At 46.0% G+C, this 17,510-nt stretch overlaps 1 protein-coding gene across 1 annotated transcript in view; it reads right to left on the reverse strand.

Annotated features, from left to right (window-relative positions):
* The window catches only part of TENM4 (teneurin transmembrane protein 4), a 404,318-nt gene that overhangs the window by 127,322 nt on the left and 259,486 nt on the right, over positions 1–17,510 (reverse strand). Inside the window, exons 12-13 of the mRNA XM_014790360.2 lie at positions 16,862–17,056; positions 10,260–10,460 (exon numbers count right to left, since the gene is read on the reverse strand). Of these exons, the coding sequence (XP_014645846.2) occupies positions 10,260–10,460; positions 16,862–17,056 (396 nt within the window). The remainder of the gene's footprint in view (positions 1–10,259; positions 10,461–16,861; positions 17,057–17,510) is intronic.

Consider the following 17,510-nt stretch of genomic DNA (forward strand, 5'->3'; position numbering starts at 1 on the left):
CCAGATCTTCACATGTTCAACTCTATATGTGCTTTGAGTTCTGGCTCCAGTGCCACCTCCTCCTTGAAGCCTCCTTCCGGTGCCTCAGCTGGAAGGGGCTTCCACCTCCTGCCTTGCCAAAGCACTTTATGTGGACCCTTCTTTATCAGGGTTGTTAGTCTACCCGTGTTGCCTCAAGAACCCTGCCGCCATCTACATTCCACAGTGAGTCTTACACAGGAAATGTATCTCCTGACTACATTCACGTACTGCAGATTCCAGTCCTATGAGGCAGGGTGCTCCATGTAACTATTCAAGGTTCTATGATTTTGCACAAAACAAGGGCTTGGATTCAGGCAAGCTGGGTATAAGAGTCTGCTCTGCTACTTCCCAGCCGTGGGAAACAAATATCGCACACCTCTGAGCCTTGTCTTTGTCATTTATAAAATGGTGATAATGATACCTAACTACCAGAATCTTAAAATTGATTTAAAAATATATTGAACACCTACTATGTGCTAGATACCCCTAGAGGCTGGGGATTCAGAAATTATATTAAATTTTCCCTATCCTCAAGGAATTCAAGTCTACCTATGTGTGTAAATGAGCACAAAGCCAGCCACCATGCCCAGTACACAGTAGGCTGATTACAAGTTAACTTTCTCTTCCACAAGCCAGATATCCCTATATTTTGAACAAATTGGTTCAAATATAGCACTGACCCTCTCTCCCTCCTTCTCTCACTAAATTGGGCAGATGGCTTTTTAGTCTCAGTGTAGGTTTTCAGGAAGAAGCCAGAGGGGGAGGAAGGTACAGAGAAGGAGCCTCTGACTTCCCTACAGTAATTAGTCTCCTTTGACATTGAGGCCAAACCCAAGCCACTCTCCTGTGCTTTTCAAATTTCATCCCTCTCACTGGAGAGTCAGAGCTGCTCCCAGTCATGCCTCTGTCCCACAGATCTAGATGGCGGAGAGCTAATGAGCCTTGGAAACCACATGGCCTTTCACCTCACTGAAGGAACTCAGAAAGCTTTCAAACCAAGCAGAAAAGTGGATTCCACTATGTTGGTGCAGAGCAGTTTCCACACCTATGCCCCCAGGACTAGAATTTCAAGCTTTATGACGCACCTATCACAAGAAGTTGTAGTAAGTCACTGCTCTTCATCTTAATTGGGGGGTCTCTGGCTTCCTGATTAGAGGAGTTCAAACCTAGCTTGGAGAAGGCCTCCAAATAGGGTCTGACTTTGCAGAAGGATAACAAGCCAGGAAAGGGCTGGTGGGCAGAGAAGCCAAAGAACGTGACTGGGATGTGTATTTTTAGCCAGACATGGAATGCTACCTAAACCCCACTGAAAGGGCCCAACTGGGTGAACTGAAGAGACAGCTGATGTTAAATCCTTTTCCCAAGGACCTCTGACCCCGATACCCTTTCGTGAAAGGCCCACCTCTCCACCCAGTCAGGTGCTCATCTATCTAACTCTGCCCTGGACAACTCTGCCTAGAGGTTCCCCTGGCACCTGAAACTGCATGCCAATAGTAGAGCGAGCTTTCTAAAACCAACCTGACTATGTTGAAACTCTGCTGGAAACTTTTCAGTGGCTCCCACTGACAGATGAACCTAAACCCCTTCAAGGCAATTCGTGATCTGATGCCTGCTACCTTCCTCACCTCTTCTGCCTCTCACTACTGCCACAAATATCCTAAGCTAAGCCACTCCAAACTACTGGTCTTTCCTAGAAAATTCCATGATTCATGCCATCCTTGTATATGTTGCAAATCTTTGCCTTCCACAATGGGCTGCTGCAAAGGGCTTGCCTCTTCCTTCTATTTTTGCCAATTCAAATCCAAACTCCTTTACCCATCTTAAATCCCACTTCCTCCAAGAAGCCACCCTGATCACCTCAGCTGAAAGCCATGGCTCTTTTCCTTGAACCCTTGTAGTATTGCCCAGTATACTATAGTCATAATCCAATTTACGTGGCTCCTGGAAGTGGTACCAAAATGAAGTGGCATCTTATAAACCTGATACCTGATTCATTGACTGTACCAGCATAAACCTTGGTAACAGCCAATGGCGGAGTTATGCAGGGGATAAACACCGGCTCTGAAGCCAGAGAAGGCCAGACTTGAATCTTCATGTTCCCAGAGGGTCTTTGGGGAAGTCACTCCAGCTCTCTGAACCCTGGTTTCCTGGGAATAACACCATCTGCAACGTTAGAGGCTTATGTATTTGTTGTTTGAATAAATCATGAAGCATATACATGAAGGAGCTCTGTAAAATGTAAATAAAATTTTCATTCAAAGAATAGTTATTATTAAAATTACAAATTATCATACCAGCAGTTTGATTCAGGAAGACAACCGGAGATTTTGTACAAGATATCAATTTGGGCATCCAAAAAGAACCTGATGCTGAAGCCCAATTTCAGGAGGGCTTATATTTGCATACCGAAGAGCTCCAATTCTGATAGAAAATGCTCCAGGGCTGTTGGGGGAAATTCTACTAAATTACAGACCTGCCAGCTCCTGGGTTATCAACCTTAACTATGGCAGTATTTAGTAGTATGCCTGTCTGGGCCCAATTTCCCAGTCTTTGATTAAATGTTAGGAACTGACCATCTCACTGTGTTTAAACCTCCACGTGACTTCCCAGACAACTGGTGGGCTCTTTTCTGCCTCCCTCCAACACCTCCTCTTTTTTCTCTGCCGCAGCATCAATTTCTCAGATATTTATTATTCTCAACTTTGATTTCAGGCTGTCACTTGCCGTTGGGAAGGGGTACAGGAAATGTTAAGCCTCAGCGTATATTATTCCTTGGGTGAAATTCTAACCTGAGTTTCTCCTCCCATAACATACCTATACAGAAATATCCCAGCCAGATCATTTCCGTTTGATATTTAATTGGATGTCGGTGCTGTGCTTTCTGGGCTGAGAAGTTAATGCTTCTCAGAGAGGGAACAATTCTGGTTACACAAATGAGACTTGTTAACAGGGGAGAATGCTCAACGCTGAATCTAATTTTCTCTCCCATCCATGAACAGAAGACAATTTCTCTGGCATGAAAGCATCTCACTCAGTCTTTCTGTCATTAATAAGAATTAAATTCTGTTCCCTCGAATTTAAATGTAATTATATTTTGCCTCGTAAATAAAATTGAATTACCGTTTTCAAAATTTAGCACTAATGCAACTGCTATGTTTAGAGCTCTAATTCTTTTTTAACCCTGTTGCTACTTTCAGTTTATTATTTTTTTTAAAGCAGTGGGTTTATGTTTCTGTCCATGGTGACTTAATTTGATAACAGAGCTTTTCTACTCCCTGTCCATCCAGTCGTAATTGTTATTAATTATGCTTTGTAATTTGCTTTTGTTTTTGGTAGGGGAAGAAAGTCATAGAGAAGAAACTGGAAGCTCAGAGGATCTGAGTTTGAATCCTAGAAGGTGCCCCTGAGGTAAGGTAGAACCTTGGTCAGGTTGACCTGAGAGCTAAAGAAAGAGCCCTGATGTGGAGTCTGAAAGGGACATCTCCAACGTGCATTGAAAAATTTTTTAATCCAAGATTTTCAGCAAGGCATTCAGTGGACTCCATGATTTGACCTTGCTTACTCTTCTGGTCTTACTTTCTCCACTCACTCCCGTGACTCCTACTCTCCAGTCAGACTGTGGTAGGGCTTTACAAACAGATGGTGCTCTTGCACAGCTCTGTACTTCTGCACATGCTGTTCCTTCTGCCTGGACTGCCCTCCTCTCCTTCGCCACCAGGGAGCCCCCTTCAGTCCCCTCTCACCAACAGGCTCACGAAGTGCCCTCCTTGGAGAAGACTTTCCCAGATTTCTCTCCTACCCCTCTCCTGGTCGAGCTCACTGCTCCTCCCTTGTGCTCCCAAACCCCACCATACACACATCAGTCAGAGGTCTAATCATACTGCATAACTAGGTGCTGCTCCCCAAGTGGACTGTGGGTCTTTGATCCTTAGTGCCTAGAACAGTGCCTGGCAAACAGGGAGGCCAGAAATGTTCACGAGTGAATGAAGTGGATGTGGGTGCCTGTCAGGGGCGGGTGCGGCTCTGGAGCTTTCCTGGGGTGCTCTGTGGAGGCTGTGCTCTGCTCTGGAATGGAGCTCAGGAAGCTCATTATCCTGAGAGGAGGCCGATGATGTTAATGCTGTGTGGCCCTTCAGCTATTGTTTGGGGATAAATGTGCCAGCACATTAATGACTCTTCATCTAGATTCAGTGACAAGTGTTGGGGGCTGGAGGAAGGGGATGGTAGAAAGTGTCAGGAACGACAAGGAAACTGAGCCTCTGAGAGAGAAAGTGAGTTGTTCAAGGTCACATAAACTCAAATCCAGGTCTCTGGCTCAGAACTTTCACTATAAATACTGCCCTCAATCTTAAATTCGTTAAGAGTCTAAGGACTGTTCGGCTAATTTAGATTTAATCATGTATTCTAAAAATATACACTAATACTTTATTTACTGAGTGCTTACCAAATGCCAGCCACCATGCTAGGCATTTTATACATACATATTAAAGCTAATTTGAAAAACAACCCTGCAAGGCAGATATTACTAGCCATATTCTATGGGTAAACTCAGTCTTGAAAACCTAGGTTGGTCCCACTCCAAATTCCGTGCAATTCTTACTGACTGCACATGCTGCCTCCAAACCTGTACCACTGAATCTCTAAAACATCTCCACCTGTTATCCCATGAAACCCAATTGCAATGAATGATAGAATCATAAACCACCAGCATGAGCATTTTGCAGGCAGAATCTCTGCCATGTACTGCTTCTCTGAGCCAGCAACCCAAAGGAATAAAACGTAGTGAGAGGACCCTCTCAAATAAAAGTCATTTATGGAAAATGAGATTGGAGAGAGCTCACAGAGCAGTGGAAATGAGGAATGAACGTATAAGGGTGAAGACAGAGGCTACTGGGCTGGGGGTGGGGAGAAGGAAGACCCCAGGGAGAGCCAACGGAGGGGCAAGTGAAGAGTCTAAGAGATCGCATTTGAAATGGTATCTTGGAAAATGCCACAGAGCCTAAAATCTTCTTTAGAAGTCATTAGGCTCTGAAAGAAAGGTAGGCTTTTCCAATTTTAAGGACCATCTCAAAGAGGTTAAATCCTCTCCCTTTTCTAAGGCAGCTCTGAGCCAAGAGGATGAAAAGCCAACTAAAGCACTTGGGGGGATGGGAGGAGGCCTTCTGCTCCGCAGTGCTGCTGAGGGTGGGGCCCACTTTATGCAAAAGCTGATGAGGCATCTGGCCCAGCAGGGCTGCTCCCTGGGGAAGATGGTTTGAAGGAAGTGAAATGATGCCAGCTCTTGTCCAGGAGGGGTTCTGGCTGGCTGGCACTGGACACGAAATTAACATGAGCTAGGTCTGGAAAGTGACAGAGAAGGAGCCTAGGGATTTGGTTTTAGCCCTGTAGAGTGTTATGTGAGTGTGTAACTGTGTGTGTGTATGGAGGAGGGGGGATGGAGAGGAGTAGGAGGAGCCCTGAGAGAAGGGATTGGACTGTCTGTCTGGTAGTAAGCTGGGATCTTCCTGGGCAGAGCCTTTAGGTGTAGCCCCTCCCTCCTCTCTATGGAGGAATGGTCTATACTGACCATTCACTATGTCAGTCATTCATTCCATAATCACTGAGATCCTAATGTGGGACAGGTCCTGCTCTAGCAATATCGATAGACCCTGACCTTATGGAGTTCAGAGCTTGGCAAGAGAGAGGCATGATTATAGCACATTGCTCAGTATACCACAGAGCTTAGGAGATGCCTTGGAGCCTTGGTTTGAATCTGGATTCAGCCACTTACTAATGGCTCAGAGAAGTTAAATTCCTTGCCAGCATCCCCCCATTAGTAATGCTGGCAAGGAATTTAACTTCTCTGAGCTTCAGTTTCCTTATCTGGAAGATGGAACTAGTAATGCTTCCTTCACGGGGTTCTTATGAACCTTAACTAAGATCATGGTTGTAAAGCTCTTAGGTCAGTACCTGGTACATGGTTAGCTGGAAGAAATGGATGGCTCTTTAGTTAATGCTCCATCCTTTGGCTTATCAGGAAGAAAGACAAGATTACTGACAGGGAACCGTCTTTGGATGGAAAGGGGGCTTCAGGCAAGAGCTGAGGACTCGGAAACAAGGGGTCTGGATTTAATTTGAACTCTGCTACTGATTAGCTGAGTTACTTTGGGCAAGTTGTTTCCCCTCTCCAACTCTCCCACCTGTAAAACAACAGCAGTAGTAATCACCACCACCACCACCATCATGGCCACAATCCCAAACCCCAATGACTGAGGATGTGAGGTTCCACTGGGCCCAAGAGTTGAGGATAGAGATGCTTTGGGTGTAGAGGGTGGAGCATATAATCCATGCTCTTCCAGGCCACAGGAATCTGTTCAAACAGTTATCTTCTGTGGTTTGTCAAGAAGGAAGACTACATGAATGAGGCTGGATTTAAGGAGGAACTTCTGAGATGAGCCTGGAAGCCAAGTTGCTGGGAACTCAGGGGCCTGGGTAAACACATGTATAAAATCTGACTTCACTGTTTCCACAAACCTAACCAAAGTGCTGGGGAACTTGTCAGCTCACATTTCATTACAGGCTGGTTGTTGAGCGCAGGGCATGTTGATTTAAGCTGCTTTCATTAAATCCTGTTCTCTGTGCCAAACAGCAAGACATTCATCTCAGAGAAGAAATAGTCCTCCTTCCTAGGAAGGACAGATGACGGGGGTCCATATTTGCCAACCCACAACCCGTAGTCAGTGCTGATGGAGCAAGGATCACTTAGGATGTGTCTGTTGGCCTGCAGCTCCTCATGGGAAGGCTCTAGGCAGTATCTCTGCCAGCCCTGCCATGGCAGGAGCAAACAACACAAATAATGTGGCTAGAGCTTCTGTTTGCTGGGTGTCTGAGCTGTGCCAGACACCGTGTTAACTATCTTACCTATATTTTCCCACTGAATCCTCACCACAATACCATAAGTAATTCTACCTGAGAGGAAACTGAAGGTCAGGGAGGTCAAGCAACTTGCTGAAGCCATTCAACTAGTGGGGAGCAGGTTTTCCGAAACGAAGTCCAGTGCCTGTTCTCGACTTTGTAGCTCACTCCCTGGACATAAAGACAGTTGCTTGGGGCATCCAGTCAATAACAGCTTCACGGCAAAAACTCAATAGTTTTCAAACAGTTTCCACTCAGTGAAAGTGCCCTTGGAAAGGAGGTAGGAAAAAGATGTGAGTGCTCACTCTCTGCAGGGACTGTGCTAGGCGCACACATGCGTTCTGTAATTTAATGATCACGTAACCCTCTGAGGAGGGCACTATTCTCATCTCCACCTTTTGGATAAGGACACTGAAGTCAAGAAAGTCAAGTACCTTGCCAAGGTCACACAGTGAGCATGTGGCAGAGCCAGGATGGAGCCCAGGCAGGTACTGCCTATACAGTAGGGGACGCAGAGAGAGAACCACCACTGGTGTGGTTTCATTAGCCTTCAAACTGGCTTCCAGAGGGGAAGCAACAGCTGAGGAGATACAGTGGCCTGTGGGGAGGCAGCACGGAGTGCTGGGAAGCAGGCTAGGCCTGGGCCCAGGCTGGGCTTTGACTCTCGGCTTGGTCACGTCACGCACCAGCACCAGCGTGCCTTAGGCAAGTTGTCGCAACTCTCTGAGCCTCAGTGGGAGAATGGAGATGATACTACACCCACCACCCTGCCTCATGGGCTGTTGTTGTGTGTGTGTGTGTGTGTGTGTGTGTGTGAGAAATATCTTTGTATGCTGTGAAGCACTCAACAAACACAAACTTATTACTATTGCGAGGGGAGACAGTCATTTTGAAGTCATCTTTTAAAATTCCTGGCCTTGTGGCAATCATGACACTGTTTTAGTCAGTTATAGGTTAGAGATTTAAAAACTGTAATCCAGATTTCTGAAAGGCCATATTTCATCTTGCCTCTACAAAATGTCTTCGTTAATGTCAAGGGCTCTCACCAATGGGTGTTTTAATCATAATCACAATAGCTAACATTTACTGAGCCCATGTCATGGGCTGAGTAGCATGCTAAGTGCTTTTGTACATTATCTTAAATAATTCTCCAAATAGGGCCGGCCCCGTGGCTTAGCAGTTAAGTGCACGCGCTCCGCTGCTGGCAGCCCGGGTTCGGATCCCGGGTGCGCACCGCTTCTCCGGCCATGCTGGGGCCGCGTCCCACATGCAGCAACTGGAGGGATGTGCAGCTATGACATACAACTATCTACTGGGGCTTTGGGGGGGAAAAATAAATAAATAAAATCTTAAAAAAAAAAAAAAAAAATAATTCTCCAAATAATAATTTTCCAAATAATAATCCCAGAAGGTAGGTACTAGTACTCTCTCCATTTTATAGCCTAGAGAGGTGAAGTAACTTGCTCAAAGTTATAACTAGTAAGTAGCAGGGCCAGCGTTTGAACCCAGGTCTGTTGGACTCAGGGACTCTTCTCTCCCTTGGAGCTCCTTTGCTTTGCACATGCGGCCACATGTGTGGTATCACACATACACGTGTGATACCAATTACGGGGAGTGGTATACACAGAGTTGAGGAAGATGAGCTCTCATAATTCTAGTCAGAGTCCCTTCCAATGGTTCTCTTGTCACTTTTTAACAGTGCCAACTAAAGAATACTTAGTGATCTCACCCAAAGTTATACCTGCCTCTGCCAGAGGCTGTGGAGTTTCATCAAGGATTAACAATGCACAGACAGTTATATACCTATCATAAATTAGCTTTGTGGCCATATAATGAGCAATATAACCCAGCGTAGCTTTAAGAGGACCATTTATTATATTGCCATAAACAGATCTATATAAAAAGAATTATTCCTAAGATCCTGCGCATCTGTGTTTGCAATCATGTCTTTACGTGAGCTTTGCAAACAAGGATAAAAGTCCAATTTAGGCTGCATGTTGCACATCAATTCTCCATTCAATGGGAAAGGTAATTCAAAGTATTTCGGAGGCACAAATGCTGCATGGATCTCATTTTTGACAAAGGTCTCGACCATCTTTCCTGATCACAACCAGAAATGCTAATACACAACATAATGAGCTTGTTTGAGCTTCACTTTGTTTAAACAGCATGGTGTGATGGGGAAAATTTAGGGTAAAAAAAGGGAGCTGGAGATGCTATCACTTTTTAGCTATGTGTCCTTTGGCAGGGTTACTTAAAAATTCTTTGGGTCTAAGCTTCTTTACCAGTTGATTTCTCTTCACTTGTTTGTTTGCTGGCTCCCCACCCCCTTCCCAGAATGCAAGCTCACAAAAGTGGGGACTTTCTTTATCCCCTCTGATGAGAAGAGTGCCAAGTACACAGTGGGTGTCTAATAACTATTCACTGAGTAAAGTACTGTGTAAATTGGTAAAACAGGGATGATGACGCCTTTTTCACAAGGTTTTTGTGTGGATTTAAGCAGTGGACACTGTTTAAACGAGATAATAGAAGTGAACGTACTACTTTATACCAATAATGTGTTGGGTGATTTGTGTATGCTCTCATTTAATCTTCACCTTGAGAGGGTCTAGATATAAATAGAAGGTGGCCAATGTAATTATCCTTTGAACTTTATATGTATAAACCCTGTAGTAAACCAAATACCACCATCAGGAACACATTCAATCATGAACACATTCATGCATTTGTCAATATTGACTGATCAGCTGCTGTGGGCCAGGCCTATGCTGAGTCCTGGAAATGTAGGGGTGACTAAGACATGTTTGCTATCCTCATGGAACTGACAGTCTAGCAGAGGATCCAGCCAGAAAGGCAGATGGGGCCAGATCACAAAGAATCCAAAATACTAGAGTGAGTTTGGACCTCATTCTGAGGGATGGGTGAAACCAAAGTGTTTGACAGCTGGGACATGAGTTCTTTAAAGCCCCATCCCTGCAGATCTCACTGAGGCACACTGTCCCCTACGGCCTTGCTTCACATCTTAATGTGAGAGATGAGATTTCAGTGAAACACTTCCATAATTATAACAAACATGGTCAAGGGGCAATGTTTTGAATCTCAAGGCCACCACTATGGAAGGAATGATGTGAAGATATGATTTTTGAATCCTCTGCCCATCTGAGAGTAGAGGTGTTGAAGGCTAGAGTTCAGGGAAAGAAGAATAGCATTCAAAGACATGGGTAACCCACTGTTACATGACTGAGAACAGGGTCAGGGCACCGATCAGGACTGAATGGTGAACATGTTACAACAGAAACCTCCTCCCTCCATTCACACTGTGCGCCTCTTCTCCCCGCATTTACCGATAGAACAGTCATGTCCAGTCCAGCCTGGGTCACAGGTGCAAAGTCCGGTGTCTGGGAGGAAGGTTCCATGGCCCGAACACTGGTCCAAGCATGTGGCCCTGGGTGTCTCACAGTTGGCGCCTCCCCATCCCACAGAGCAGTGGCACTCGCCTCTCACACAGACACCTCGGCCAGAACATGTGGGGTCCATGCAGTCCACTGTGACCAGGAGGAAAGAGAACACAGATAAGCATCTGATCAGCAAAGGTGAGGCTTCTTCAAGCAAACGACGACACTTTGTAGTGGAGGGGCTTCACACACGCTGGTGGAAGGACACAGATTTCCCGTGGAGAGGCTACTTGGTGTGGTGAAGAGCCATAACTCTGGCTGGTAGACCTGGGTTCCTGACTCACCTCTCTGAGTCTCAGTTCTCTTGCCTGTAGCATGTGGATACCAATTCCTACCTCTTGGTTTGTGGGGTGGACAGAGTAAGAAATACATATCAACATTAACACAGCACCCAGTGCCTGCTTATGTCTGTAATAACTGCAATAATAGAGGACAGAACTGTGTTTTGTTCACTTCTGTATCTCTGCCTCCTAGAACAGTGCCCGCACACAGGAAGTACTCAATAAATCCTGGTAGAACAAGCTATTATTGTTTACCACTTCATAATGCAGTTTCATTTTTGTGAATGTGGGACTAAAACAAAGAAATTCTTTAATTTAAATGAGAATTTATTTTGCACTTAAATTCCATTAGATTTTATCATCATCTCAAAATTCTTGTGATTGATATAAACTTTCAAGCCTCACTTTCCAGAGGGCAAACATATCAATGACTATTTAAAATTATATATGGTGGCTTTGTACAGCGTCTCCACTCCTGGTGGGTGAACTATACAGCTGTTAAGTCATACCAAGTGACCCCTGCAGGGCGCCTAGGGCCCAAAGTCAAAGTGGTCTCAAGAGACCAACCCAGAAAGAGGGAAAGAAGGACAACAGCATGGGTCACCTGCTTTGTGCCTGCATTATAGGAAGTGCTTTACTACATTATCAGACTCAGTTTTCTCAGTAACCCAGCGAGGTACAGATGAGGAAACTGATGCTCAGAGAGGTAAATAATTTTTGCCTGATCATACAGCTAAACCCTGCCAGACAGGAACCTGAAGACAAGTCTGTGTGACTCTGAAGCCAATGATATTTCTCTTACTGGGGCTGATTTTCCTAAATCAAAGCTTTAGTTATGGGGCCACACAAAATTAACAGAGACCTCAAATCTTCCATTAAGCACTGCACAGAAAAAGTAGAAGAGTATTGTGGGCTAACCTATCACATGGCTCCAGTTCACATGGAAAGTGCAAAAGGCAGTGGACAGAAGACAGAATTGGCAAAGGAGGTTAGTCCGTGTTTGGACTCAGCCGAAAAGTTGTTAGATCAGCCTTGCGGTTTAGGGATGCAGGGGATTCTATTCATTCTGCGATTGTAAGGGGAGAGTGGTGTCCTGGTCGGCCCAACATGCAGCTGCTGGATGTTGAGGGAGTGTTGATGGAGCTGCAGTGGGTGAGTCAGGCTCCTCCTTACAGGAGCTCATGAGGAAACCCTGTGCTGCAGAGGAAAGAACTCAGCATTTGACCTCTGCAGTCCTAGGTTCAAGGGTCACAGGACAAAATGTACTGGTTCTGTGACCACGGTCAAATCATGTACCTGTTCTGAGCTTCCCACCTATGACGGAGGTACGGTAAAATGACCTACCTCTTAGGTTGCTATAAGGACCAAATACTGAGGATTTGAAAGGCCTGTATAAGCTGTAAACTGTTGCAATGAAGTAATTTTTCCATCCTATCAGGACATTCAGTAGCATGACTTGGGCAAACTGTGGTCAGAGCTCATTTATAATTCAGACACGCTTTTACTTTATCAATTAAATTTTATAACCCAGTATATTTTTTTTTTTTAAAGATTTTATTTATTTATTTTTTCCCCCCAAAGCCCCAGTAGATAGTTGTGTGTCGTAGCTGCACATCCTTCTAGTTGCTGTATGTGGGACGCGGCCTCAGCATGGCCAGAGAAGCAGCGCGTCGGTGTGAGCCCGGGATCCGAACCCGGGTCGCCAGCAGTGGAGCGCGCTCACTTAACCACCAAGCCACGAGGCCGGCCCTATAACCCAGTATATTTGATGTTTGCACAAAAGACTGGGAAACCCGGCCTGGGTCTATTAGTCACAGACACAAATGGGCGGAGACCATTTGTCTCTTCCCATTCTGGGAAGAAAGTTTTTTTTTTTTTTTTTGTGAGGAGGACTAGCCCTGAGCTAACATCTGATGCCAATCCTGCCCCCCCCCCTTTTTTTTCTTGAGGAAGAGTGGCCCTGAGCTAACATCCGTGGCCTGGCCATCTTCCTCTACTTTATATGGGACACGGCCACAGCATGGCTTAACAAGCAGTGTGTGGGTGTGTGCCCAGGATCTGAACCTGCGATCCCTGGGCTGCCGCAGCAGAGCATGCGCACTTAACCACTCGCGCCACCGGCCAGCCCCAACAAAGTGTTTTTTTTTTGAGGACCAGCTTATTAAGAAAGCCCTTTTACTGTTTAGGTTTTTAAAGAAGTTCAACTTAACGACCTAAATGATAAATAAGATGATCAGAGGGCAGGAGTAACCATTTGCTAAAAACATAATAATGATAACAACAAAAACAGCAATAATAACAATTAGCATTGGGCCGGCCCCGTGGCTTAGCGGTTAAGTGCGCGCGCTCCGCTGCTGGCAGCCCAGGTTCAGATCCCGGCTGCACACCGACGCACCGCTTCTCCGTCCATGCTGAGGCCGCGTCCCATATACAGCAACTGGAAGGCTGTGCAACTATGACATGCAACTATCTACTGGGGCTTTGGGGGGGGGGAAATTAGTATTAATTTAGTTCCTCTTTTGTGCCATATTTCATTATTAAAACTTTTATATACATTATCTCATTTAACTCTAACAACAATCTTGAGGTGGTTACCATTATTATCCTCATTTTACAGATGAGGAAACTGAAGCACAGAGAGGTTAAGTAACTTGCCAAAGATCATGTAGTGGTAGGTGGAGATAGGTTAAGTTTGAATCACTCTTTCCTGGTACAGATCTCTTGTTATTTCCTCTATAATTTTAGTGGTTCAAAAATACATACATACATGTATACAGACATAAGCACATAAAGTGGTTAAAAAATAGAAATCAAAACAAAACAAAGAAAGAAATAGGGCAAAGTGGATAATTAATAAAGCCAAATGAAGGCAAAGAATCTCTTCTCTTGTAGTCTCTGGACACCATTTAATAATGGTGAAAGCATGACCTGTCAGAGTTCCTGGTAATTAAAAATAATAAAAATAATAATAGTGATAAATTTTCATGACCTGCCTCAGATCTCAGAACCTCAGAAGGATTATTCCGGTCCATTAGGCTACTATGATAATTCCCTAGATCCAGAGAGCTTTCTAATTTGACAGGAAACAACTCAGCAATTCCTATCCCGAGGCCTATAAAGGCATTTCCCGTTCTGTGAGCGCCGGGACTCCAGCTTTGGGTTGGAGCTGTCTCTGAGGCGCCCCCGAGGTTGAATCTATAAATCTGCACCGTTAGTGAGCAAGGCGAGAGGGTGCCAAGTTTAGCAAGAGGCCCTTGGCGTCACGGTCCTGTTCTTCCTCAGACACAGTAAGTCCGATAGGGACCTGGGGACCAGCAAAGTGAGTCCCACGCTCTCAGAAGATGGTCCAGGCAGGAAACCACGATCAGAAGGAACTGATGAGAGGCTACCTCCAGGCAATCAATCATCAATTAATCATCGCTTCTGAAGGTCAACTTGGCAACGTGAGTGTGGAGCACGAGGGACGTTTTAAAGAGGACTGCGTCTCGAAGGAAGGAAGCTCTGGAAACCTTAGCTGAACTGGCTGAGATTCCTGCCAGGAGGACATTGTCCTGGCTGACCCTAAACCTAGGGCCATTATCTATGCCACGATGACACTCTGCCAAAGAGGTCCTATGTAAACTCTGGATCTGCCCTCCCTTTTCCGGGCCTCTTGGGTGACAGGAACTCTAGGATGGGATTAAAATGGTCTCCATCACACTGGGATAGATCGAGATTTATTTTGCAGAGAGCTGTGCATAACAAGGGAAGAGCCAGCAGGCCTGGGGTGGGGGAGCTCTATGCTGAAGGAGTAGGGGAGAAGTTGGCAGGGAAGTGGTTTGAACTTGGTTTAGAAGACAACTTAGTTTCTTAGAAGAGGTGCCAAACAGTTACATTTTTTCCTCTGCAGAGCTTGCCATTCAAGCCAAAATTTCTGGCAAGAAACGATGAGGCCTGCATGGCCAGGCTGCAAACACAACTTTTTCCCTAAAATGTTCTACACTTCAGTGACCAGACAAGCTATTAGACGCTCTTCAGGACCCAAAACACAGGGTCTCACTTTTCACTGCAAAAGGCCCAAGTTTTTCTCTTCTGCCCCTCCCCCAACTCCCTCCAAGTGTCCTGTTGGCAGGATTCAGGCTTCAAAAAATACGGGGCAATAAACTTCAGAAGAAGGAAGAGGGAGAGAGAGAAAAAAAAGTAAGCTTGTTAGCTGATGTTTTATAAACACAGTGAAACACATTAGAACAGAGCTGAGGGGGGAAGGGGAGAGAGGCAGGGGGAGAACGAGGGCCCGGAGAAACCCCCATTATAAACACAAGGACCAGGCAATGACGCTTCACCAGAGCAACAGAAATAATAAAAGGAATCAGTACCAGATGGCCCTCCTCAGAAAAGAAAGCAGGAGTGAAAACATTTCTTTTCAAATGATAACGTAAATCAAAGAGCTAAACAACTTTTTTCTCTCTTTGTGAGTAAGCCTGCACTCTGCTGGGGCAGGGTCCAGGGCCGGCTGACGTGGAGAAGGACAACCACCCTGCCCTGGAACATACAACACGGTGGGGCTGGGGTGGGATGGCCCCACAGTTTCAAGAGGAATCCCCTCTTTGTTTTTCTTTCCTTCTTGGGGTCTTCACCTCAAGTGACTAAAATGAAAAGGGAAAACAGAGGAAGGTCACCACTGTCAGGATAAGAAAGCCAAGTTCCTTTGTTCAAGGGGCTGGCGTTCTCCTCTCTCAGACAGCCCAGAGTAATCCCCATCAACGTTAATAGGTCTGAATCAGGACCTCCAGCCACACGTGGGGTTTACAGACAGTCCGTCTCGGAGACAAGATGGATGCTTTTAGACACTAATCCCTTCCTGTCCCCACTCTTTTAAAATGGGTCCGTTATAGTCTCTGTTTTTCTTTAGAGAAAATGAAGCCTTGAGAGGGGCTATCTCTTAAATCCCAAATGGGTTTAGAAGACTAGCTCTCCTTTGAGCCTCTTCCACCCACTGGAGAAGGTGCCAGGGCCCTAGATGGTGGACACTGAGAGGTAACGGCTATCATCATCGTCCATCAGTTTCAGTGGCAAAGTCCATCCATTTTAAAAGACCTTAGATAGAGTGAGTGGATGAAACAGGAAATGTGCTTCAAATGTCCCCAGAATAATACTAACAATATAAGAGCTCACATTTATGGAGCATTTACCATGTGTCAGACTCTGAGCTAAGTGTTTTACACAGGTCATTTAATTCAATCCTCCCAGCGGCCCTCAGAGGAAGGAATTCCCATTTCACAGATGAGGGAACTGAGTGGCAGAGCCAGGCCTCAAACCTACATATGATTCCAGAGGGTGCACCCTTAAAAGCGCCTCCGTACTACTTGTGGATAACACTCCCCCTATCATCCGGAAATCCCACACAGGCAAGAAGAAAGAGTTCTGGATCTGAAGTGGGAAGACCTGGGTTGAATCCCAACCTTGCCATCAGTTAGCTTCACGACCACGGGCATGTCACGGCCCCTCCCTGGGCCTCAGTTTCTTGTTCTGTGAAATAGAAATATTTACTTCTCTCACCTGGTTAGATTTTCTGGGAAAGAACTGACACCACCATTAAATTGGCAGTTCACTTTCTAGCCTCCATCTACACAGGCATACATTTACTTTATGAAGTGGAGAGACACGCTTATGAGCACCTAAGAGCCAAACATATACATGCACACACATACACACATGACTGTGATTACAGAAGGCAGAGTTTTTGAAGGTCTATAACAGACACAAACTTCAGAAATGGAGAGAAGATGAGCTTAAAGAGGAGTACAAAGAACTTGGGCTATGGAGCCAGAAACACTGGGCTCAAACCCAGCTCTGCCATCTACTAGCAGAGCGATCTTGGGCAGGTCATTTGACTCTCTGAGTCTCAGTTTCCTCAACTATAAAACGGAGATGATTACCCCACCCTACTGGGGTTTGAAGTTAAATGATACAAGGCTTCTAGCACAGAGCCTTGTATACACTAAGTGCTCAATGCATGACGCTTCTCTTCCCTTTACTGACCAGGACCCTGATTTGTCTGTCCTCTTCCTTTAGGTTAATTACTGTTGCTGATGGTGCCTGGCTCAGGTGTGGGGAGTCACAGGGCCGCTCACTCAAGAGGCTGCTGCTTCTCCCTGGATGCCCTCCAGACCCTGTGTGCTGGCCTTTACCTCAAAGCAAGGTGCCGGGCCGCCTGCCCACAAGCCTTACCTTCCTCGCAATTCTCGCCCTTGTAGCCAGGGTTGCAGATGCAGGTGCCCGTGATGCAGGTGCCATGGTTGCTGCAGGCCACGTCGATGCACTGGCTGGTGGGCACGTCGCACTCGGCGCCCTTCCAGCCGCTGTGGCACAGGCACCTGCCCTTCATGTACTGGCCGTTCCCACTACAGAGCACAGGGCAGGAGGCTGGGGAGACATCACGGGAATCCTGGCATGAGTCAACGTCCAGCACACCCTGCCTGCCTTGGTCCCTTTCTGGCCTTAGCCTGCCCGCTTGACCGAGAGCTTCAAGTGCTTTGCTGCAGTTCCCACCTGTGTCCATCTGCCTGCTTCTCTGGCTTTATTTCATTCTAGTTTAAACACATCTGGAATTGCAGGCGAAGGTGTGCAGTGCAGGGCCTGGTAGAGTTGGGGCCCACTGAACATGCTTTCCCCCATCCCCCTCATGTCACTGGTGCAGGGACCCTTAGACAGGAAGCTTCAATCTGGTCCTTGGGCTCACGGGAAAAGACAGAGCTGGGCCTCCTCCCTGCCCTGAATCCCGCCTCCAGCTCTCTCCTCCTCACAGCACTCCATTTCGCTTCCCCACCCCTCATCTGCAGCACCACTTACTGCCCTTAACCCGTGAATCTCAGCTTTT

Source organism: Ceratotherium simum, chromosome 7, assembly GCF_057802395.1.
Source record: "Ceratotherium simum simum isolate JZ-2026a chromosome 7, ASM5780239v1, whole genome shotgun sequence".
NCBI classification, from domain to species: domain Eukaryota; kingdom Metazoa; phylum Chordata; class Mammalia; order Perissodactyla; family Rhinocerotidae; genus Ceratotherium; species Ceratotherium simum.